Below are 23,533 nucleotides of genomic sequence, written 5' to 3'. Positions count from 1 at the left end.
CCACGGGGCATTTGACTACAAGCACACACGTGGGGGAGGAAAGCCACTTTATCAGGAAAAAACCCATTTACTCAGTAGCAGCATTCAGACTCCTATTTGTTCTCAGGCCTGACAGAAGCACTGCGATGATTTGCTGAGTTGGCAGGGCTGCTGGCTACCGGTATCTTAGTAAGCAGAGCAAGACTCCTATTTTTTCTTGCAAGGAACTTACTCTGTGTAACCACCACAGGCAGGTTTTTTTCTAAATGGCAACAGGTTTGATCCTGACTAGGCCTGCAGGCGTAGACGCATGTTTTAATAAAAACAGGATCCCCTGCCACTACTGACCTAATAGCGTTACAGTTCATATATTGCATGACAGCCAGTGTATAACTGGCAGATTTTTTTAATGTGGCACAAGAGATGCTTGCGCTAAAGATGCAGGTTTTATTCGGGTATTAACAATAATCATAAACAACCAAGTTTTGCCGTTCACATTTAACTTTCCTATTGTAGTTTTGCTTCAGAAGTAATAACTTTTCTGTAGCTCTGAACTGTAATGAACGTTTTACTAGTCCTTGGTGGTTATCATACCACAAATCCACGAGAGGGTGCTGAGAATCCACTTTTAATTTCTAGTGCGTTTTCAAATTGTGTTTACTTCAAATAAGGAAAAGTGTGCAGGTTTACAATGCAGCTGTCTTGTGCAAATAAAACGCTCATTTTGTTAGGAGATACACTGTGCATACATGCACGGAAGTGGAAAACCAGTACAAAAAGTGACAACAGCTAGTAAAACTAATTTGGACTTGCCCCTACCATAAAAACCAGGCAGGCAACAGTGTCTCATGCTGAATACCAAGAATGAATAATAATCTTAGGACAGTGAAATTGTCATGGTCCTAATGAAGGACAAGTCTTGCATTTTAAAGGGTGTTTTCTAAGTCATGGCAGCTGCAAGATTTGTTCCTTTATTTGCAGAACTGGTACCTTTTGTCTGAAGGCTAGGCAGTTCAAGGACTAAGATCCTCGAGCTTGCTTTTCTCCTTCATTAGTCCCTTTGAAACTGCTCTGTGTAGGCTTCCTGCATTTAACAAGATAGAGGATGCAGTTCAGGACTAATTAATTTAGTCACTCATCTTTTGTATTCTATTTGTAGTTACAGCAGGTTGTTAGGCGAGGAAGAGACAGCTTCCTAGTATTAGATTTTTCTGGTGACGACTGTGAGCTGAATACAGTGGGTGCTTGCATTGTCATTCTACCTTATTGACTCCACTGTCATTGCAAAATATTAATTTGGTTTGGTACTTAATCATTTCAAATCTTCACATTTCCAAGCATTTAATGCAGATTAACGATTAAGATGCTTCTCAGAGAGAGGTATGTTGTGTCATCCCTGGGTTTTTAGATGAGAAAAAACTGTGTGCTTTGTGTGGGTGTTCAAGTATTTCATCTGCCCCAGGCTCGCTATAAGATTAGGGCCTCAGAGCTAAAAATGACTTGCTCAAGGCCACGCAGAATAAACTAATCCCCTGACTCCCTTGCTCTGCCTTAATCATTTGTTTTCTTAGCACAGCGTGATTTCAAATGGAGCCTTACGAGGTTTGACCGAGATAGAGCAGATAAAGGCTGAGAGGCAGCAGATCCTTGGATACCTCTGTAATTTAAACCATGGGCTTTTTAACATTTTTGAAAAAAAATATATAAATATATATTACATACAAATTATATTTTTAATCGATAATATAGATGTATTTACAAGGCTATATAGGGCTTTGGTTTTGTCTTGAAAGGCTGTCATGAAGATGACCCACTTTTTTTACACTTTTTTTTTCCCCCCCAGCAGGATTCAGTCTAGGATTTGAGAGCCCTGAAGATGCCTTTTTTGTGGACAAGGGCACTAATGAAAGAATAAGAGCTGATTATCTTCCTGCATGCAAAGGGAAGGCCCTGCAGTTGCAGCTGTGATGGTGCTCTTCGCAGTGGCGTGGGCACAGTCCCAGGGTGTCTTAGCTCTGAAGTCAGGCACGAGAGCGGCCGCGTAACCTCCTGTTCTGCGGGGGTTTGCTGGAGCGCAGCTGTGTAACTGTTTGCTCGGGTTTTTGTCTTTCGCTCCTGATTTTTTTCTGCGGCCTCTGGTCTTTCTTGCCTTGCTTTCTTTCTTGCCTCTAGGTGAAGCATCGCACTCGCGCTTTGGAAGGAGTGGGTGCTGCTGTTTGCGGAGCGGATCCTGCTGGATCTCTACTCCCATAAAGTGACTGAGAGAGTATTGGAGAAACCCATGATTCACAACGCGGAGACTCGGCAAATAAATCAAGCTGCAGCGGCGAACAGGGTGGGAGGGACGGGCCAGCAGCCTTCACGCAGCGCTCGGAAGTGCCGTGTTTCTTCTCCGGTGCGGTGGTTCTGGGCGCGCTGAGGCGGTGGCCCGGCGGCCTGCGGGCGCGCTCCGACAGGCAGCCGCAGAGCCGCTGGTAGCGGAGCGCTGACGGCGGGAAGGGCGCTGAGCGCAGCCAGGTTAATTAGTAATAAGCCGACTCGCCCGTCGCCTCCCCGGGCGGCCGTTTGGCCGGGGATGCCGAAGGACTCTCGGGGACCGGACCGGGCGCGCCCCCGGCGCCCCCTTCTCTCCCGGGAGCGCGCCTGCCCATGCCCGCCCGGGGCGCGCGCCCCGCTCCTGATTGGCCGAGCCCCCTCCTCAGGCGCTGGCCGCCATTTTGGCCTCCCGCCGCCTCGGGGGGGGGCAGACATGTTCTTCCCCGTACCCCCCCACGCCGCCGCCCGCCGCCGCGCCGAGGGAGCAGCCGGTGTGGGCAGCGGCGGGCGTCTGCGCCGCGGGAAGGCCGCCGTAAGCCGGGCCGGGGAGGCGTTGCGCTGCGGGGACGGCGGGGCTGGGCTGGCCGAGCCGCGGCGGGCGGCCCCGGGCGTCGAGCGGTTTGCGGGCAGGGCCGGGCGGGCCCGCACCCGGGCTGGGGGTGGCCGGGCGTCAGCCCTGGCGGGTCTGCGCCTCCCAGCGAGCCCGGTCGTTTCCAACATTAAATAAGTTGTGTCAGCACCTACTTCCAAAGTCCACGGGTTTGCACGAGGGAGCCAAAAAGAAAAAAACCCAACCCCAAACAACTTAAAGCTGAGAGGCCTGCTTTGTTACGTAACTAGCAGTGGGACTTGAGAAACAAAAGTTCGTGTGTTGAGTGTGTCTGTGTGACTTTCGACTGAGGAAACCAAGTGTGTGTATGGGTAGGGAGCTGGTATGAAAAGAATATTCATACCATATAATTTTGCTTGGTATTTTGCCACGTGTACATCCTGGCATGCTGGGACGTTGTACCGGGCAGTGAGGACCAAGGCAGTGGCTTTAGTACTGTTCGTACATGACCCTGGTGGTAATGTTTAGGGTCTCTTATCTCCTCATCTGATGTTTAAGAGCTCTCCATAATACTTCTCACAGCCTGTTTCCTGTGAGTGGAGCCTCTGTCCTATGGCCTTTTAGTGGAAAACTTAAGCTTGTGAAGAGGAAAAAACGTTTTGAACACACTTAGCCTTTTTCTTTAGAGGTATAAAACATAAGACTTAATTTGTTTGTTTGTTTCTGAGCTTAGTTGCTTTTAGGTCTAATTTGCTGCAAACTTTATTTTTTTCTTCTGGAACTGTCTTTACAAATAATAAAATAGGTCTAAACAGCTGTTTTCCAAACAACGCTGACCAACAAAAAGGCTGACAGTGTGTAAGAATTTTTTGTGGGCTCTGTCCCCTTTTAAGATACTTTTCTGTTACGGCTACCGTTTATATCATAGCTTTCTTTGCCCTAGTGGGAAGAAGGGGAGGTGGGGGATAAAAAAAAAAAATAGTTGCAGAGCCCAGTTTTGGGTTAAATTTAGTGTTAAGTTTGTTGTAAACTATAGACGCAAGGCTGAAAACTCAGGGGAAGGGTTCTTTATGTTAAAGTCTAATTGTCCCTAGCTTGTTTTAAAGCATTTTTTCCCCTGTTTTAAAAACAAATGATCATAGCAGCTTTGTCAAACCTCTGTTAAGTGACAGGGATCAGCTGCAGCTGCCTACATCTACAGCTGCCTCTGTTACTATGTGTCTCTGGTAGCATCTTCGTAGAGTAATTAAAATGATCTTTGGACTCCAGATCTAAGAGTTTCATTCTGTTAAGAGAGTTTAAGTGATAGTCCCTTAAGTGACCCTGTTGGCATTGCTCCTCACTAAGCCTCAGCCTTGTTTAAAAATCAGCGGCCATCTCTTTCATTCTTCCAGCCTCCCTTACGCCCTGCCCTGTTGACCAGGCAGTCAGTCCTGAGAGCAAAGCAGAGTTTGCAGAGGCTAACAGAAAAGCAAGCCAGGAAGTCTTACAATTAGGCAGGGATTTGCACTTGTCTGAAGGCACTGATGAGGCATGGGGGAAAGTGCGGTAAGATTGTATCGCAGTTACCTTGTGCAGCGTGTGTATCATTAGAGAGCACTAATCCTGTGTCTCTAGGCGTAGCATGCCAGAGGATGAAGGTCTTGGTGGAAGTATATGTTAATACATTGTGGTCTCATGTTGAAAACTACTGGCATATTGCATTATGATGGCTTAGTATGTGTTTCTGTCTTGTATGAAACCATTAGGGAAGTTGTATCTTTTCTCCTTTATGCATTAAATAAATAAATAATATCTTTTTTTTCGATTTCTCCCCCTGCCCTTCACTTTTCGCATAATACTGGCTAGTGCTCAACAAAAACTAGCACTTCCTTCTGTGTTGCACAGCAGAATAAATGAACCATAAGGTCAACTTCTACATTAAATGTTACTTTTTCACCTTTTCTTGCATTATCTTGGTGTGTACTGTGCAATATACATTAAAAAAGCTCCAAAAAGGGAAGAAGGCAGACAGCGATCTAGGAAAGATCATGTGATTGTGTTCCAATACAAAATAGGCTTGCTCCACAGGTTTCATGGGTATAAACTCACAAAACATCTGATATTTGAGTGTTTTGTTTTGTGCTTGCCATGGACAGGAAGCTCTTCAAGGCCAGTCTCTTACTGGATTTGTATGCAATGCCTGCACTGCCAGGCTATGGGTTTTATTTGATGTTTATAGACTATATGAATGAAACAGCCTGGCAGAGGTGTAAGTACCATTTCCCCTCCAAAAGGGGCACCAGCACCTTGGATCTTCTAAGCAGTTCTTCCTAAACCAGGTTAGTGTCAGGGCTGCATTATGGAGAGTTGAACTTCTCTTATTATCTGTTGTAGATACGTTGACATACAGATGTGGTTGGCAGCATGTGCCGTGTTCCATAGTGCGGTAAGGATGTGGTGTAGTCTTTTTGGGTGCTCTTTAGCCCATTCTCTTTCTTTGAAGCCTGCCATGATGACAGAACGTGTTCCTGTTCAGGATGCTGCCATTTTTGTATTTGTCAGTGTGCCAGTCAGCTAGGCTGTGTAGTCTGCCTGAATAAATAAAGGTATTTTCTCACAGGAGATCATCTGTTCAAATCGTTGCACTGCCTTATATCCACTGCCAGCTTCCTGCTGCTTTCTTGGATGCTGCTGCCTGTATCCCTTTGCTTATGGGGAGAATATTCCACTTGTGTCTCTGCTTCCTAGCTGGGAACTAGATACACTGCTCCATTGTTTACCTCCCCTTAAAAGCTGAGAGCTTTGACTTTCTTTTTGAGACAGTCTATATTTGCATTCCCTGGGTTGGCTGGGCAACAGCTAATCAAATAATTATGTTTAAAACAAGATTTAATAAAAAAGCATCTCTAAAACCAAAAGCCAGGTGTAGTCATGCTTTTCACCAACAAAACTAGTCAGCAATGTAAATACTGTGGAATGTTTCCCAAATAACTTAAGGGCCATTTAATCTTTCTTAATGTTCTTCACTTTTTTTGTTGCTGCATTGTTGTTTTCTTTCCTTTTTAGATGCTCTCATATCTTTGTAGTGTGTCTGCAGTTTGAGTGTCTCCTCCTTCCATTCCGTTTTCTTTTTCCATTCCCCCCGGCCCCCCCCCCCCCCCCCCACTTTATTTACAGTCTTCTGACCTAGAGCCTTGACAGGGAGCTATTCATACTTGAAGAGTTTCTGCTAGTAGACACCAGTTCTGACCATATTTAAGATGTGTATAAAAGTATCATTTTTTTTTTTAAAAAAAGAATAAACTGAAGGTCCAGACAGATAATTATGCTTGGGCTTGTAAATAATCATAACCCAGAAGCAGAAAAAAATTCTGTACTTTTCCCCTGTCCTCAAATCAAACACAGGACTGAGTGGGACCTTCTGGGTTGCCCTGCATAGTCCCTTTCTGTAGTAGGGCTTGTGCATAAAATCTCTCTTTAAAAATACATCAAACTCTTATTTTAAAAGCACTGGGGTTTCAGAGAGGAATTTTTGTTTGTTTTGCATTCCATTGTGGTCATTTGGAAGCTGGTTTTGAACTTAACTGGTCTCGTGGTCAGAAACCACCTTCTAATTGTCAGTCCCTGGGAACCCAGGCCTGGACAAGGACCTTACACTGGGTGTGGAGCCACTGCCCAGCACTTAACCAGACTCAGCGTTTCTTTCTGTCACTGTATAATAAGTGCTACATTTACAGCTTCTAATTTGCTCTAACATTGGAACACACAGCTGCAGAACGGTGAGGCCGAGGTTTTTGCAGTGAGGTGGAAGGACACTCAAGGTCAGCTGTGGGCAAGAGGGGTCTCACTGCGGTAAGCACTGTTAGTTCAATAAAGCTGCAAAGTTCCAAGAACACCAGTCTGATTAATGAAGTAGCTGCAGCATGAACTCCTTCTTTTGTGCTTGTTGTGGGGTACAAGACACGTTTTGTTAAAAGTCTGCGTTTGCTGTGGTTATAAATAACTTTCTCGGCAAATGTGGAAAAGAGAAATTATATGTAACCAAGGAGTAACAGAAAATAGAGTTTAAATACCTGTTTCATAACCGTCTTATTTTTTGGCTGAGATAATGGACCAGGCTGCATACTGAGAATTAGTTTATCTTATGTGATACACCTTTCATTAGAAATATATTTAGTGTAGTGCTTGGCACCATGCTAGGTTTAGGATTTTTTTTCAGTTGGTGCCTTGCAGACCTTGCAGCTGCCTTTTGTTCCTTGATATCCTGAAGGTCCTTACTCTAAGCAATGTAAAGCACCCTCTGTTGGCTTTGCTGAAGCTGGTGACGGTGTGGCCAGTGACTTCAGCAGAAGTTTTTAATTGTAGAGAAAGGTCCAGCTGGATTTTGCTGGATATTCAAAATTCTGGAGTGGCATTTGAGAGGTATTCAAGAATCTGTTGCAGCAAAACACAAAGGAGGTAACAATTATACCTAGTTAGATCTGAAAAGGTAGTGAGGTTTTTACCCAAATTGTAGTAGGGCTGAGGTGTTCAAAGTCGTCTGCTGATTTAGAAGTTCATGAACCTCTTTAATGAGAACAACGGTGCCAAATTACATGTCATCTTCCCCTCATTGTGTGTGTCTCTTTCTGTTCATTGTAGTGGGATCTGTTCAAAATATACTGCCCTTGGGTGATTTCAGGTTCTGAACTCTCACATCACTGCTTTTCAAATGCCACAGTGCTCGGCAGGTGCCCATGCAGGCGCTGTAGCATGCAATGCTGTGGTAGTGTTGGAAACCCTGCAGTTGTTTTTACTACATCATCTAAAATCTTAACATTACAGAAGTATTGTTGTGGAACAGAGCAGTTTTTACTGTAGTTGCATCCTGAACTCTGTAAGAGTCATTCTGTTAGGCATTTGTGGAATCACAGCTCACAGGTTGAATGTGATTGGGGCGAGGAGGTGTCTGTGTCCCCCCCCTTCACAAACATGTTGTTATCCTTCCTACAGGCAGCTCTGTTTCTCTGGTGCAGCACTGCAATGTCTTAGCCATCATCTTCCATTTTATGTTGTTAGAGCAGAAGGATTTATACCAGTTACCAGCTAATACAGTGTTTAATGTGTGTATCTGTGAGGCAGATTCCATTTTAGTGGGTGGAAAGCGGTCAGAGATATCAATATTCAGTATACTAATGACAGTGCGGCATTCAGGATCACATTAAGGTCGCTATTGAGCTCATCAGACTGATGCATCTTGCTGGGATTTGGAAAAGTCAAAACGTTTGTGAATAGGAATGGGACTTTAAGGCTTCTGGTTGCTTTAGACATGCTGCCATGACTTGAAGAGCTTTAGCAGAGCTTTGCAAAAACACTGTTGTAACAGATGTAGTGTAACAGGGAAACTACTGTGAAGCTTGAGGCTTTTGTTGCAGTGTTTATACAGATAAAGGATCTTGTGATGCAGCTGGCTTACCAGCTGTGCTGTGGCACTTGAAGCGGTTTGGAGTTGTTCTGCTGGGTTTGGCTTTGGAGAAGTCAAAGGTTTACTTAAAAAAGGTAAAGAGGGGGGCTTGGCAGTGATGGAAACTTCACATGTGTGTTGGCGAGTATGAGATGCTCATGTGGGGAGTGAGGGAAGGTGAAGCATCAGCTTATGGACTTTCCAGAGGAACAGAGTAAGCAGGTGCTCTTTTCTAGAAATGATGCAGTTTACAGACAGGAAAGCCATCTGAAAGCTAGTATGTTAATAGGAACATGTCCTTTTATTTTATGTGATTATATTCAGTTATCTTATCCTTTAAAGCACACAGGAAGGCTGTAGCATTTTTCTACTACAGTTAGTCTCCTCTTTTGTTTAGTTTAGTGTTTAGATGTTTCTTGGTGCCTAGGGACCATTTTCCTTGGCTGTGTAGTGCTGGGTGCTGTATAAAAGACAGGGCAGTGACACGGTCATGTGCCCCAAAGAGCCTGTGTGTCAGGCGGGAGGAGGGTGAGGGGACAGAACATGGTGCAGGCAGACAGGTCGGGCTCATGGGTTGAGAGGCAGGTGGTTCCAGCGTGGGCACCGTGGCAGGCGTAGGGCTGAGCACAGCCTCAGCAGCCCATATGATTTGCAGTACAAAATGTTCGTCAGACCTTTAAAGGGGTTTGGGCACATCTGGGAGGAGGAAAAGGGAATGAATTATACGGCCCAGATCAAATGTTGACAGAGATTAATCTTCTTTAGGTCTGTGTACAATGTGTAACTATCCTCAGATACCTTTTTCTTCTCCTTTTTTCTTCTAATCTTACCTGTCATTAATGCCTGTTTCTTCCTGTCCACATTTAATGGTTTTAAAGGAGCAGTTGTTAAATCTGCCATTATGTAAAAGATGAGAAAGGGGATTCTTGTTTTCCTGCCAGTCTTCCTAGCAAGTCCTGCTCACCAATTCACAAATGGCTGCTTGGAGCCTACCCTAAATGTCAGGGAAAGTATGGAAGCAAATGGGCGTACAGCTTCAGGAGCAGTAGATGGGAAATCTGGAGTAGTCAAAAACAACAGTAGAGAGTAAGAGCACGTCTTTTGAAAGGCCAGGAATACGCAGACAAGCAACTTGAAAATGCAGCAGCAAGGAGAACTGGTACATCAAAGTATTAAATAGGCCTATTAAAAGAAGAGGGCTAGAAGATGAGCAGTTTCAGCAGCATTCTGAACAGGAACTTCAGTTGGATAGGGAGGTCTGTGTTTTAATAGGTGCTTTGCCAAGCGAGTCTGTAAAACAGCCAACGAGGCAGATGGCATCACAGTTACAGTGCTGACCGGCAGGCAGCTGTGGGCATCAGTTCATAATAAACAACACTACAGCTCCTGGGGCAGAGGGAGCAGGAAGGAGTTACAATGTTCTGTACTTTCTCCTCTTGGTTAAATGCCTGGAAGATGCAAACTGTCCGAGAAATGATTGTTTTACATCTTGTGGTCCTGTGACGCTTCATGGAGCGGAACCCGCTGGTGAGCCACTCAAATAATAATGTAAAAGGCAACAACAGAAGAACAGATGAGGTACTGCAGGAGAGGCACATGCTGGCCTCCCACCGCTGGACAATGAGGTCTGCCAATGTGCAACGCAATGGTAGTGTCAGCACGCAGACAAACCCCACCTGTACAGCAATGGAGGAAGCTACAGAGCTCCACCTCTAACATCCTGTCTCACAAGATGGAGCGGTTCCTTCCTGAGCTAATGACAAGAAGCTTGTATGCTGTGCTCTTCCCTAATCACTTGCATTCCACCAATTTCCTCCTCTCTGCTTGTGGGAAACAAATTCTTCCAGGTGGAGGCTGCTGTAAAGGGCTCTGAGGACTGTTCAGAAAGACTGAATCAGTACAATGGATTCTTTTCCCTTGACATGGTTTTGTTAAATCACTGGATTTCTTAAGGACAGATGTATGGGAAGGGAGTGAGGGTTTTTTTCTTTTTTAATTATCTTTGATTGGGCAGTATAAAGATAAAAACCTGCTGTTCGTTCAGAGACTGGATAACCGTTGAGATGGTAAGAGCACAGCTGCATAGTAAGAAACTGTTCTTGTGGCCTTGGGTCAAATGCTAGCAGGATGCAGTGCAGGGCGGATCTCCTCATACCCAGAGTGTGGACCGGCATGAGTTGCGGGGTTCAGGCATGCGGTGGGCACCGCCAGGGCTTGGGTGAGGGCTGCAGGCCTTGCAAACCGAGCGGGGTGCATCAGTGCAGGGGGATGTCCGCTGCAGAGGCCACAGTGGAGGGTGGGCGGACGAAAAGCACTGGTTTCTTTCCTTTCCTAAAGCACCCTTTATTTCCTGCAAATTGACCAGAATAGGCATAGCGCAGTGAGACTGTACTTGACCCACCCACTAGACTGCATTTTAAGAGTCAGATTTCTTGTTAGTGACGTCAGACTCCACATCACAAAACCAGAAAAAGTGGACTGGACAGAATCATTCGAGCCTTAAAATTTTATTATCTTGTTTGCATCAACCAGTTATTCCTTTCAGCACCAATAAAAGACAAAACCCCCTCCCTGTTGTTCAAAATACCTTGTTTCTATCAGGTCTGAGATTGTGGTTTTCTTGCAGGTAAAGAAACCAATGAAAATATTTAATTTTTTCTTTTTTTTAATACATTTATAACAAAATGTCAGAAGGTGTGTGCTTACCATATAAAAACATTAGGTTCCATAAGGATACAATACCGAAAAAATCATTGAAATAAAAAAGGTTATTCTTATTATAGGATTTCTAAACCTCAGCAATAATACAAGTCTTTAAAAGCATCAAGATTATATTTAAAACAAGATGGCATGGAAAAATGAGACCTTCAGTAACAATTTGACCCTTACTGGAATGGATGATAAAATTGGGAGTTTTTCAAAGTGCTTGAATTGTATTTCTGTTCTCATCCTGTAGTGCCAGGAGGAGGTAAAAACGCTTCATTTCTGAGCTGATGATATGTGCTGACACTGCTGTGCTGCTGTGTGATCCCAGGGCAGCTCAGGGACCAAACCAGGGACAGTCAGATCGGCTTAATCTGGACCACCAAACAAAGGCCATTTAAAAAGGAAATAATTCTTTATTGGAATTGCAAGTTCCTTACATCTTACTGTCTTACCCAGTCAGTAGGACTGAGGGTGTAGCCAGGCCAGCTGAGAGTGCTTCAGGGGCAAAACCTTGTAGCACTAGCAGGAGAGAGGTGAACTCGTTCCCTGGACAGCAGGCCGCAGGCTTCTCCTTGGAGCCCATCAGGTTACGTTTGCATGCTTTAGACAGCGTCAGTTAAGCATCCAGTTTGTGATGGAATGAAACTAGTTGGCCACCACGTGAACTAGTTCTAGTAAACGCTTTTTCAAATAGCACTGAGCTGCACACTAGGCATTACTGCCCTGGTATTCAGGGACTGAGCTGTGGTGCAAAGCAGGTGGATCATGTGTCCTTCAAACAGTGCACGGACTAACTGGATGTGAACATGCCCGAGGGGCTGTGTTCTGTAGGTCCTGTTTTTGAAGTGATCTAAAGGTACCAGCTTGGTAAGGACCTGATGTCCTTGAAACTTCTGGAAGTTCTTAGTTTTTGGCTGTCCTCATTTGTGTCTTTTGTTCACTTGTTCTAGAAGTGCTGTTGTAAAATGCAAATTGAACATGAGAAACAGAAGATGTTACCGAGCTTTTATAAAAACAGATGACGCTTCATCTACAGTATCCCTGTTGAGCAGCAGCTATTAAACCAAGAATAGCATTACCACCCACTTCTTGAAGATACCTGAAATTGCTGTACAGAGTGGGGTAAGCATAGTAGAGTAAGCTTAACTCATATTTCTTATAAATAACATCCTACTAATAAACAGGGTCATGCTGTCCTTAAGTGAAGTGGGATTGACATCTGAAAAGGCTATCCAGGCTTCGGTTGCCTGGGCATGTTGTCACTCCCCCACCCCACCCCCCTTTTATTTAAATGCAAAGACTCTATTACGTAGTATCTGTCTAAGGCTTGCAATGATTGATATCCTGCGGTACAGGCGTTGCTTGAATGATTCGCTGTGAGACAGTCTGTGGAGCTGTGGTGGTAGTGTAGACAAACCTTGTTTTTCTCCAGGAGGTTACTCCCCTGGGAAGGGAAGCCTGTTGGTTACAGTTCACCGGTACAGCCGCTCTCTGACTCCTGCAAGCATACCAAGGCATCGGAAGGCACAGGATCAATGCAAAAAAGCAAGGAACATCTGTACAATGGTGCTGCAATGCTGTACCTCCCAGCATCACTCTCTTGCAAAGTTAGATCCTTAAGACAGTAGATTAGTAAGAACTACCTCAACTGATTAAATGTATGTGTATTGTTTAGAGAGAACACTTTACGACTGTTTCTTGATCACTGAGAATCTTAAGAACATCACAATCTAAAACGGTCTACTTCAGATTTGAAAAAATGTTTCTCAAAAAGTTGACAAAAGTGCCTGGTTTTTAGTCAGCACAAAGCCACAGAACTGATTTAAAAGTAATTCAGACCTTATTAGTTTTACTGTAAATAATGTAACATTGTTTGGCAGTAGGTTTACGATTAGATCCCACACAGTGTCAAATTCAGCTCCTGCAACTGATACTTGGTGAAGTTGATATCAAATTGTAAATTACATTGTTAGGAAAGCTATTAAAAATACTGTACCTTATATTTAATCTTACTAGTGAGAAATAGCTGCTGGGCAGCACACAAATTGCTACTGATACTGTTTGTTTTTTTTAAAAAGGTTAATAAAATACAAGCAAGGTAGAAAATAGGATTAAAAGCACTGTTTCAGGTACAAGTTTTTCTGAACTGGGCGAGAGATAAGAAACCAGAAAAACACACTGCACATATGTGCACCCTCTGTATAAAGAGAAACGTACAAAGTGGGAAACTGGTGGTGCACTGGGATAGTACACTGAAGTCTCTGATGCTGTAAACTTGAATTCCGAATTTTATCAAAAAGGGGAATTGAGTCTGGTTCCATTTTTGAGTCCCCGTGGGTTACACTTGCAGACTACCCCGTGGTTTGGCACAGTACACTTGGAAGAGGCAGTCTCTGCTGAAGGGACGCTAGGACTGGAAGAGGAGGCGTAAAACATGTCAAGACCGGGTGCAGTGGGAGAGCGTGAGCAGTGGTCTACTACCTACTGGGAATTAGCCAGTGCTGTTGGCCTGGTACTTTCAATACTGGTAAGAGTTTTCACTACTTGGAAAAATCAGGCTGATGTAAGTAAAAGTTCCGTTGTTTACCGTAGCTACTTAAGCCTGTACCAGAGGCTGTGCAGACTGGGATTCCTGATTTAAATCTATTCTGATTTAGCACAGGCTGATTCCTAGCAGGTGTAAACTAAACCACAACAAGAGCATCTCAAGGAGTTTGTGGCCAGCGTAACTAAAACAGTTGACTTAATGGAGTAAGTATTTAGTATTAGATTAACTCTTCTCTTTTTTAATACAGGGAATTTGTCATGTAAGAGGTAATAACCCTAAAATGGAACAGGAAGTAGGCAGAAGAAACGAAGTATCGGTTAAAATGCAAGGGGTTACATTGTTACATCTGCAACACAAACTGGTCTGATTTTAAATCCCTAAAAAAAGGCCAGGTCTTGCTATGGACCCGAGTCTCAGCATTTCCTCAGTTTTGTTAAGGTTACAGAGGCTGGTAGGTCAGGTCACAGGAGTAAGATGGGAGAAGGGAGCCCCATGTTTGAAGAGCTGCAGTGGAAAGAACATTATGAATTAGATGGCAGGACCCCTGTTAAAGTCTGTGAGTGCGTAACAAACAGAGAATTGTGTCTCACAGACATTAAACAAACCCTCTGCTCCAAGGAAGTAGCCACCGAAGGCTGAGAGTCACAGTTCTAGTCTCTACTCTTAACTAGCCATGCTACACTTCCCCTTTAAGTGTACCGATTCCTTTAGGAAATTGTTAGGTTATCCTGCCTTATCCATCATACACTGTTCTACACTTTTTTTGCCCCCAAATGTCACTTATGTTTATTTTAACTCTAATATCTAGCATGCATTTTACAAGCTATTTCCCACTTACTCTTTCTAGCTAAGGCAGAATGTTGGCTCTGGTGTTACCAATGGTACTACAGGAATCTATTCACTCTACTGTAACATACATATCATCCCATACCATAATTCAGAACTGCCCCACATATGGGAAAGAAAGAAAAGACATTACAGGGGAACTATATTTCTTAAGGGAACAAGTTGCGCTTAGAAAGCTAAAGGCCTGATTCTGGAGTCATTATTCAGACAAAACACTTCATAGTTTCAGTGGGAACACAGCTGGAATAAGGGTAGAACTGCATTCGTAAAGTCTTAATTCCAAATCTTTTAAGTATCCTTAAATTGGACAGGAAGATACTGGTCTGCAAATTGAATAGAGTGTGTGTGTGTTTGTTTTAAGATCTATCTGTAATGACAGAAGGGTTTGCCAGTCCCAGAATGCCTTGCTTTGGCTGGTATCTGATTTTTGAACTCACTTCCATTCTGATATTCCCCATGGTATCTTACTATTTTATCTCAGAGTGGCATGCAGTGCGGGCGCATGCTACTGATGCAAGCACGCTACTACAACTTTTAACAGGCTAAAAAAAGAAAAAAAGCTTTAGCTTCTTAGTTATACAAAGAAATTATGCAAAAAACCATTGAGCAGCACTAACTCACAGACTAATTACAAACTAAATTGTGCTATATATTAGTATAAAAACATGTTTTAGTAAGAATGGCACTGGTTCAGAAGGAATTAGGATTTCCATCTTGGTTCCGTTCGGTCCACAGTGAAAGCATTGGAGTACAGGCCTGCCCTGTTGCCTGAGCAACTTGTGACAGTGGCTTTGGGCCACAACCCCTTCGTTTCTCCCCTTTTTATATCCGCCACTGTTGGTACGTTCTGGGAGTAGCCCGGGTCAGGTCTGGTCATCTTTCCTAACGTGGCACCAGAATAGTTCGTTCTTATCCTCTGATATTTTCTTAATATCGTTAAACGTTTCCCTCTTCTAAGCTCTCAAAGCTGGTCCGTTTTAAGGGTCGTCTTCTCCTGTAGACACCATGAGGCGCATTGCTACTGGTAGGTGGTCTGTCAAGCCTGCTAACTGGGTAATAAAGCTGAACTCTTCCACTTCCTGCAGAAGGAAAACAAAAGTAAGGAGGAGGGAACTGGAAGACTGGTCTGTGATACCGCACACCAGGACTCAGCTTTTATACCTCTTTTTGGTTTACTTTGAACTGTTTCAACTGTATTAGTAGATGTACGGGCCCGGTCCAGCTTGGCTGGGCTGACGGTGAGCTGTCTGCCCCACGGAGCATGTCAGTGTGTTGCGGCGGATGGGCTGAACCGTCCCTGTGACACACGGTTGAGCTACCCTGGATGAAATTTGTGGCACCTTTGCTTCCCACGTACGCTAACAGCTGTGTCGTTCCAGGCAGACCGATCTGTAGTGCTGCAGTAGGTACCTGTGTGTGAGGGAGGAGGCACTCCCCTGGGAGGAGGCGCTGGCCACACCGTGCCATTCAGCACGCAGCTAAAAGGGAAGCCTGTCCTCACTGGATTGAGGTGTTCAAATTGGTGGGAACTCCAGGTGATTGGGACCCTGCTCCTGGTGTCTCTGAGTGCCAGCTTGAATTCTGGCAACACTTTGTAGGCCAAGTTAAAGTTCTATAGGAAAATACCGCGTGCTTCCCAGCCTCGGAAAGCTGGATGGAGGAACCCTGACTGACGCTCACCTCTGCAATGTAGTTGTTCCCTCCTACAGCAGGTGCTTACTTTGCCGGTCCTTTGGGAAGTGCTTCCATGAAGCACAGATATTTTAGTTCTCTTTATGCTGCCAGCATGAGCCTTGTCAACGACCTAATCTGGGTCAGAACCATTCAAGTATTGGTTTTGCTGCTGTTTGTGCAAACCTAAGATGGGTTTACCATGTAGATGCACCCTGAGCAATTGTGCATCTGAGATGGGAAGCCTCGGAAGAATTTATCTGCTAAGCTGCTGCGTCCACAGAGTGCATGCAGACAGTGCAGACAGTGCAGACTGCGGTATCATGCCCTGAGCTATGCTGAACTGCTCTGTTGCCGCAGCTGCGACAGGGTACGGTAAGTGTGAACTAGTTTCTCATTTTCCTTATGGAATTCTGTGTGAGGCATGGCCCTACACCAGGGAGCAGACAGTGCGCTACAAGTTCTCATTCTGGTTGGCCCATGTAAAAATCTGCCTGTGTATCGCAGGCTTGTAACTGAGCTTGGTTTTCATAGGCACAGTAAGAGCATCCAGACACTTGAAAAGATAAAAAAATATTCAGACTGCTGGCATGGAAAACATTAGCCAAAACACTTGGTCTGGCAAAAGTTTAAGGAATGAAAACAGGGATTTTTCTTTGGTTTTGAAGAGCGCTGCATCTACCAGTGTTGCTACCAGAATCCCTGTACTCATCTTAATTTTGTTTATGCACTAGGTTTACAAACTCAATACTTACATGCAGCAGAAAATAGCAAAGCAGCAAGCTCTCCTTGGAGTATGAATTTGATCCCAGGCAGGGCAGGCTGCAGTGCCATCCAGACAAGTTTGTTGTGTGAGTTACGGCTCTTTTTTTGCCAACTCTGAAACTCACCACTTTCCACTCCAGGTAGAGACCTTCTTCTGTATAGAGCATATAGTCGATCCTCCTCCCGTTTCCTTTCAGTGATGCCTTCCTCCCCTTTTGACTGGAGCTGTGGTTCTTGCTGATGGGATAGACTAAGTATCCTTTCCTTCCTTCTTCACTTTCCAGTACTCTGTTTCATCAAAAAACAAAACAAGTGCTTTAAATGTTTGCTCCTTCCATCCCTTTGTGCATTATGCTAGCTTGTCTCAAAATCTCTGGTAAAGGTAATGCCTGTCCAGAAGGACTGTGAAGCTCATAAAGCACATCTTCTTCCAGACGTGTTTTGCAGTACGAGGCTGTACTAACTGCTGACAGTGCTCTTAAAGCCTCATGGCGGGTCTGGCATCGCTGGTGCTGTACTGGTGGACCTACCCTTGTAGCCTGGAGGACACCTGAGGTGAGGCCCTTGCCTGCCCGCTAGCTGCAGTATATTGCAGCCCATAGCCCCTGCGCTGGTTTCCGCTGTTGCTGCATCTAGCAAACTGTTTGATGGGTTACTGCAGAACAACCCTGAGCGCTCCGATACAAACCTCTCCGTTCTGATCAGAGCAGCTCCTTCGGAAATGCAGACAACCAGGTTCACAGACAGGGTACGGATGAGGAATGGTTTTCAGGAGCAGACATTTGGGCGTGTGGTAGTTGGTTTTGTGCAAGCCTCAGCATCAGATTACTGTGGTTTGGACCCTGAGCTCTTGCTTCGCTAATAATGACAGCGCAATTTGTTTGATTCCTGTGTGTGACACCCACTAAACGCCTCTACAGAGCTGCACTTACTGGGTGGGTGTGGTAGTGCTGCCTCCATTTTGCAAAGAGAATATGCAGCCCCAGACCATATACAGAAGCAGTCAGAATGAAGAACCAGTTTTCTAGGTACCAGTCTTGTGTTCAGGCAAACAGTAAGCTGCAGCTCTCCCACCAAGATGTTTAGTTTGGGTGCTTACACCTTAACAGTAGGTTTTATGCTGGAGACTATTAAGGCCCTGAGGAACTCGTTAGCCCTGCTTTGAATGTGACTTTGGACCAGATAACCCACAAAGGTCCCTGTCACTCTATTTTTACGATAATTCAATGTTGCTGTGCTGTTCTGTATTGTTTTGCTGTTGTGCTGCTTTAAAAGGAAATTCTGTTTACCTTCTCGTAATCTATTTAAACGACGTACCAAAAGAACGCTACAGGCAGCAGGCACAACTGCGCATGCAAAAGCGGGAGCTGCCCCTGTAGGGCGTTACGCAGACAGGTAACTATCTAGTACAACCACAGCTGGTTTGCTGTGCGCAGAGAGGGACAGCTTAGGTTGTGGTTTTGCTGTCTGGCTTGAAGCATGAACAAAGTGCTTTCAAAACCACCTCCCTGAAAATTATTCTCCTTCACTTTCACTTACCGGCCAAAACCTGAGCTCAAGGTTCTGTGGTTTCCCTTGTAAGAGTTGATTACGCCATTAAGCTGCTACATCAACTGTCGCAGGAGAAACACTGAGCCATGAACTTGGGTCCTAGCAGGTACAAAGCCTTTAATTTCACCTTGGAAAAAAAGTAAGATATTTTTGATCACCCAGTTCTTAAGACTCGACTCTGGATGAGTTTTATGGGGTTGGGTTTAGGAATTTTATAATGCATGCATGTGAGCACACAGAACGAAGGAAAAACAAGAGACAAACACCAGACTCTTGTGATGTGTTTTAATGTTTGAGATTCAAATGGATCCTTTGTCAAATTTTGTCTCTTGGGAATGATCTGAATGGTGGCAGAGAGGACACAGCACATGCTACAGTCGTGTTACGATCTGTAAGTTTGGGTCAGTTGATATATACTTCATGTGTCTTCAGAAGGTGACAGTGACAAAATTCTGGTCATGTGGGTATTTATCAGAACTTTTGTTAACCCTCTTTGGACTTGGTGAGGTCTTGAAGGTTCTCAGAGTTTACTGTAACCAGTTGATGACAGTAAGTTTCCTTTTATGTATTACTCAGTTTTAGACTGTCATCTAATAACTCACGCTAAATTAGGTTACGATCTGCACCCCGTTTGCAAGCTACAGAGAGCTACTGCAGATGATTCGCTTTTTTTTCTAGATTCAAGAAAGCAAGCTCTTTGATGGGACTGACCTCCTTCAAAAACTGTATTTATATTTGGCAAAGCTAATTAAGTAACAAAGTAGAAGAAACTGCTGATTAGCACTGCAGTACTACTGCAAAAAAATCTGATCTGCATTAATTTAAAAGATGGATTTGTTTTAGCTTCAGTTATGTCCTTTTAAAAGTCTGTGAACGCTGGGTATTCACTTAACTTGCACAACTGCTCATGGAACAGAAACGTTGATTTTAAATACATGAGGAAAACAACTTCTAAATGTGTGCGCATCTACTCCTGACTCAAACTTGTAGCACCTTACGTGCAGTGGTTTGTTGTTTGTCTCTACAGAACTAGGCACAAGTACTGGACATGTGGCTATGCTATGCTAACAGTTAAATGCTAACAATTTAAGTGAACATAACTAATTGTGACTGAGTTGCACAAGTAAACGTGAGTTTTGGCAGTGTAATTATGTTGATTCATAGGACACAAAAAAGGGAGGATAAAGAGTAGTTGGAACTTTCTTTTTTCCTTGAAAGGTTTTCAGTCCCAAGTAACTCTGAAGTTTAGACGTATGACAATTCTGTCACACGGCTCTGTGGCCAGCAGCTGGTTTGTAGTGCTGACCACAGCTGCCACGAGCAAAGGACACGAAGGGCAGCATGTGTAAGGGAGCCATGAAGCTCAAGCGACCAGCTCTCACTTAGGTGAGAAGCACCTGAGCTAAGGAAGACTTCTCTTCCTGCCGTTGCAGCCTGGCGCCCAGAACTGTGAGCCACTGCCCAGCAGTGGAGACTGGAAAAATGTTGCATTTCCAGCTTGTTTCTTAGCTGTGCTGTAACGAGCTCTCCCGTGCCAGGCTCTGTTCAGGGTTCAGGGATGAAAACAGGCTTATTGCAGTGCTTTGCGTGACGGTGATGATGATTGTGAGATGAGATTATTTGTGTGCGTTTCATGAAGCCTTTCTGAACAGAAGCTTGTGTGGCTTCCAGCACTGTGGCAGGGCCCAGATTGTTACATCTAGCTTATTAATTGTTCTATAATTATGACTTGCTCATTATTTGTACCGAGTATGTTGTTCTAGTCTGATGTTTTACGTACACTGTACTTAACATGAAAGAGATATTTAAGTACTAGTTGTTCTGCTGCTTTTATGGCCTAATTAGTTTAGTAATGTGAACTACTTAATTTTATTTATAAACTAGAGAAGAGTGCTGATGAAGAAATAATACTCTGGATGGCTTACGTTGCTGATTTAAATATCTGTTTCAAACGTCTGTAACGTTTTTTCAAGATTTATTGAAAAATTTGAGAACAGATCAGTTTTAGGCTGAACCCTGTTCTGCTGTGTATATGTATGATACCAGTTAGCTAGACAGTGCTCCACAGCTTCTGTGCTGTTGAACATTTTAATGTCTTTAAAGCCCACAATCCATGAATGGCTTTAAACTTTACTGAACTTACTGGTAATTTTGATGTTTACCAGTTCCTTGGAGAGATGGGAGGCCAGGCTCTCTTGGCCGCGATGGTTTCTTTAATATATAAGCACCTCTACGTAACGTACAGATGCAGGTCCCTGTTGCCCTGCAGAGCTGCGTACAAAGCTAGTGGGATTTCTGGTCCAATAGAGTGTTTTTTCATCCGTTTGAGAGAATTACAACGTATTGCAGAAAACCGAAAGCCACATTTGGTAGGCCAGAAGTCTTACATGTATTGGGTTACCAACACTCAAGAGTGTTTCCCAGTTGTCTCACACTGAGGTGCTGTACGTACACATAGGTAGTAGGAGTGATACTCTATTGATCATTTGATGGCTTTTTATCCATCAGTCATGTATTTGGCAGTGGAACTTAATTGCTGAACACAAGTAGCTCTGCAGGGAATAAAACAAAATACCCCAAAAGTAATTTGGTGACAGATTGTCTTAAAAGGTGGTTTGAAAACGCAGGGGCTTGCGTTTGTTTTGGGGTTTTTTTTAACTTATTTTTTTAAAGAGCTCCAAGCCTGCTCTTGGAACCATAAAATAGAATGTTACACCCACATACAGATTTGCATTTGCAAACTTGATTGTAGGGCCAAATTACCTTACTTTTGCTTTCCAGAAATCCCTTTCACATGTACCAAATTCACGTTTTCAACATGTGAATAGAAATGCCTGAAAGTTTTACAGGCTCTCAAACGTGCAAAGCGTGACTTGCTGTAACAGATCCTTATTTTGAATATAAACTAAGCCAAACCTTATGTCTACAGTTCAGTTTCTTTGTTCAAAACAGATACAAAGATGACTTCAAGGGGTAGCCTCAGCTAATATATTCAACTAAGTGTCTGTGCAGTGTACTGAGTGAGTAAAAATGCCAACATAAACTGTGCCTCTATAATGTACCATTTCCATTATGTGTGTTAACTGAAGCATCTGCACAGCCTCATTAACTTTATTAACTCAAATAACTTTACCTCTTTAGTATATTTTGGTAACGAACAGCTAGAGCATCTTTTATAGTTAGTCACGCTAACAACATACTTAGTCCATTAAACTAGCCTTCAAGATCGAGAAGGTGCAAAAGGATTACTATGTTAATTAAATAATTAAATGCTGCTCTCAAATGTACAAAGCTTATTGATTTCTCTCCACTGGCATATTATTTAACAAACAGTACAGGTATTCAAGAAATTTACCTTAAGACTTCTGCAAATTAAGTTGTTTTCTTATTTCTCTGAAGTCCACTAGCTGAAACCAAAGATACCTGTCTCTCAATGTCAGACACTCCTCAGAAGTAATGCTGGTCAAGTATCACTAACAGAAATTAAGCTATAGTCCTAGTTACATCTGAAGTGCTATTTAATTCCTCTCTGTATTTGTGAGCTTGCGTTTTTAGGTCTATCACATTCTGCAAGCATTCTAGAAATGGGTAGTTAGTTTTTGAGTTGGGGGTGGTGTTTTACACTTTCGGGGTTTTTTTTTATTTGAGGAATACTACCTTCCTTTTGTTGCTGTTCGTTACAGGGCTGTGACCAGCGAGCTGGCTGCCTGCAGAAAGACTGAGACAAGCTGTCCACGTACCCTTTTCAGTAGCGCTTGGAGTTTCCTGTCCTATGGGCCTGTCCAGGTAGGACCAACTCTAAAGACAAAACTACTGACTGCAGTTGCTCTCATCTTTTTACCCATTGAAGCCAGTTCTGTTAGACTGAGAAAAGCAAGCACTTCTCCTTCCCTTTTTTTCCTCTTCCCCAAGTACCCCTGAGTAAAAAAAATTGTTTGGTGGTTCGTAGGTTATTTTTAACAGTCTTTTTTTAAGGAATTTTCTAAAGCATGTAAGAGTTTTAGGAATCGCATACTTCTGTAGGTTATCTGGAGTGCACACTTCTTCATCATATAATCCTTCGGGATCCAACAAGGTACCTGTAAACAGAAAGGGAGATGTAACTGTCCCAGCGTATGTGACCTGCCTCTCCAGAAGCTTCTGGGGGTGGGGAGCTGTGACAGCAGCATCCGTGCGGGCAGAGGGGACTGCTCGGAGAGCGCTTTGTGTTCCCTTCCCCTCTATCCTGACCACCCTGCTGCCTGCCACCCTTCAAACCGTGGCCTCTGCCCTTCCGGTTTCTCAGCCCCAATACCTGATTATTATTTTTTTTGTTTCTCTGCTACAGCAGAGTAAAGCCACGTTATTAAACAGTTCTGCATTCTTGCCTTTACTATTTCAGTTATAATTGCTCCACTAGAGGAAGTCTAATTCCCAAGTTAAGATTTCACCAAGTTCAGCTGAGTTTCACCAACTATGAATATCTTGGAGTTGCATGAAATCTTTTACAAGATGAACCCTACAAGTTCATAGCGTTGAATTGCTTTGTTACATCCTCAGTTACAGTATTTATAGAACACCACATGGAACATTCTGATCAAAAGCTGCAGAAAGTACAGAAACAATGATTTGGCCTCCCCCCTGCCGCCAAAGTAATCTAGAGATTATTGTTAAAAAAGCAGAACAGGTGTAGGAAGGCATTCAGGCAGCTTGATACGCAAGTTCTAGAATGTGGACTGAAGTTTGAGATCTCTGTTTGGTTCTTAATTAAAACTCAGCGAGACACTGTTAAGCTTTATAAAATGTATGTTGCAGAAACAGCCCTTGTAAATATTTGGTGTCCACCAAATTCTTACTGCCAGTTAGCTGAGCTACCTGCTGCTTCCAAAGGTCGCCTGAGCGACACGACAAGTAAATGTTCACACACCGATAGCTCGAGAAGGTCTTACCGATTGCCCATGGTTTATCCTCCCCAGGACCAATTCGACATGGGTCTTTGTAGTGTGTAAACAGAGAATGCTGTTGCTCCAGCTTGTCCTCTGCAGGGAAAGAAGGAGCCCACGAAAAGGCGCATCAGCTACATGTTGTGAACCTGTGGATAACTGCGTGTTCTGCCCCAGCAGAAAAGGCAAGTCCTCCTTCCTACTCACTGTACGTATATAGTATAGGTTACATTTGAACTGGTTCAGTAGTAACT

General features: G+C 43.8%; 1 protein-coding gene and 1 long non-coding RNA gene across 2 annotated transcripts in view; one reads left to right on the top strand and one right to left on the bottom strand.

Moving 5' to 3' along the window:
* Positions 1-1,736: 1,736 nt before the first annotated feature.
* Positions 1,737-23,422, top strand: LOC121097799. The gene is made up of 5 exons (XR_005831086.1): positions 1,737-2,827; positions 11,927-13,503; positions 21,310-21,377; positions 22,041-22,143; positions 23,313-23,422. It is a non-coding gene; the product is annotated as an uncharacterized LOC121097799 (long non-coding RNA).
* SMPD3 (sphingomyelin phosphodiesterase 3) overlaps positions 10,765-23,533 on the bottom strand; it is a 120,746-nt gene continuing 107,977 nt past the window's right edge. The window contains exons 5-8 of the mRNA XM_040615114.1: positions 23,286-23,375; positions 22,373-22,436; positions 16,932-17,094; positions 10,765-15,449 (exon numbers count right to left, since the gene is read on the bottom strand). Coding sequence (XP_040471048.1) covers positions 15,348-15,449; positions 16,932-17,094; positions 22,373-22,436; positions 23,286-23,375 — 419 coding nt within the window. The 3' untranslated portion in view covers positions 10,765-15,347. The remainder of the gene's footprint in view (positions 15,450-16,931; positions 17,095-22,372; positions 22,437-23,285; positions 23,376-23,533) is intronic.

The sequence above is a fragment of the Falco naumanni genome, chromosome 15 (assembly GCF_017639655.2).
Source record: "Falco naumanni isolate bFalNau1 chromosome 15, bFalNau1.pat, whole genome shotgun sequence".
In the NCBI taxonomy this organism is placed as follows: domain Eukaryota; kingdom Metazoa; phylum Chordata; class Aves; order Falconiformes; family Falconidae; genus Falco; species Falco naumanni.
The sequence above is the reverse complement of the archived record's forward strand: the minus strand, read 5'-3'. Positions and strand labels throughout refer to the sequence as shown.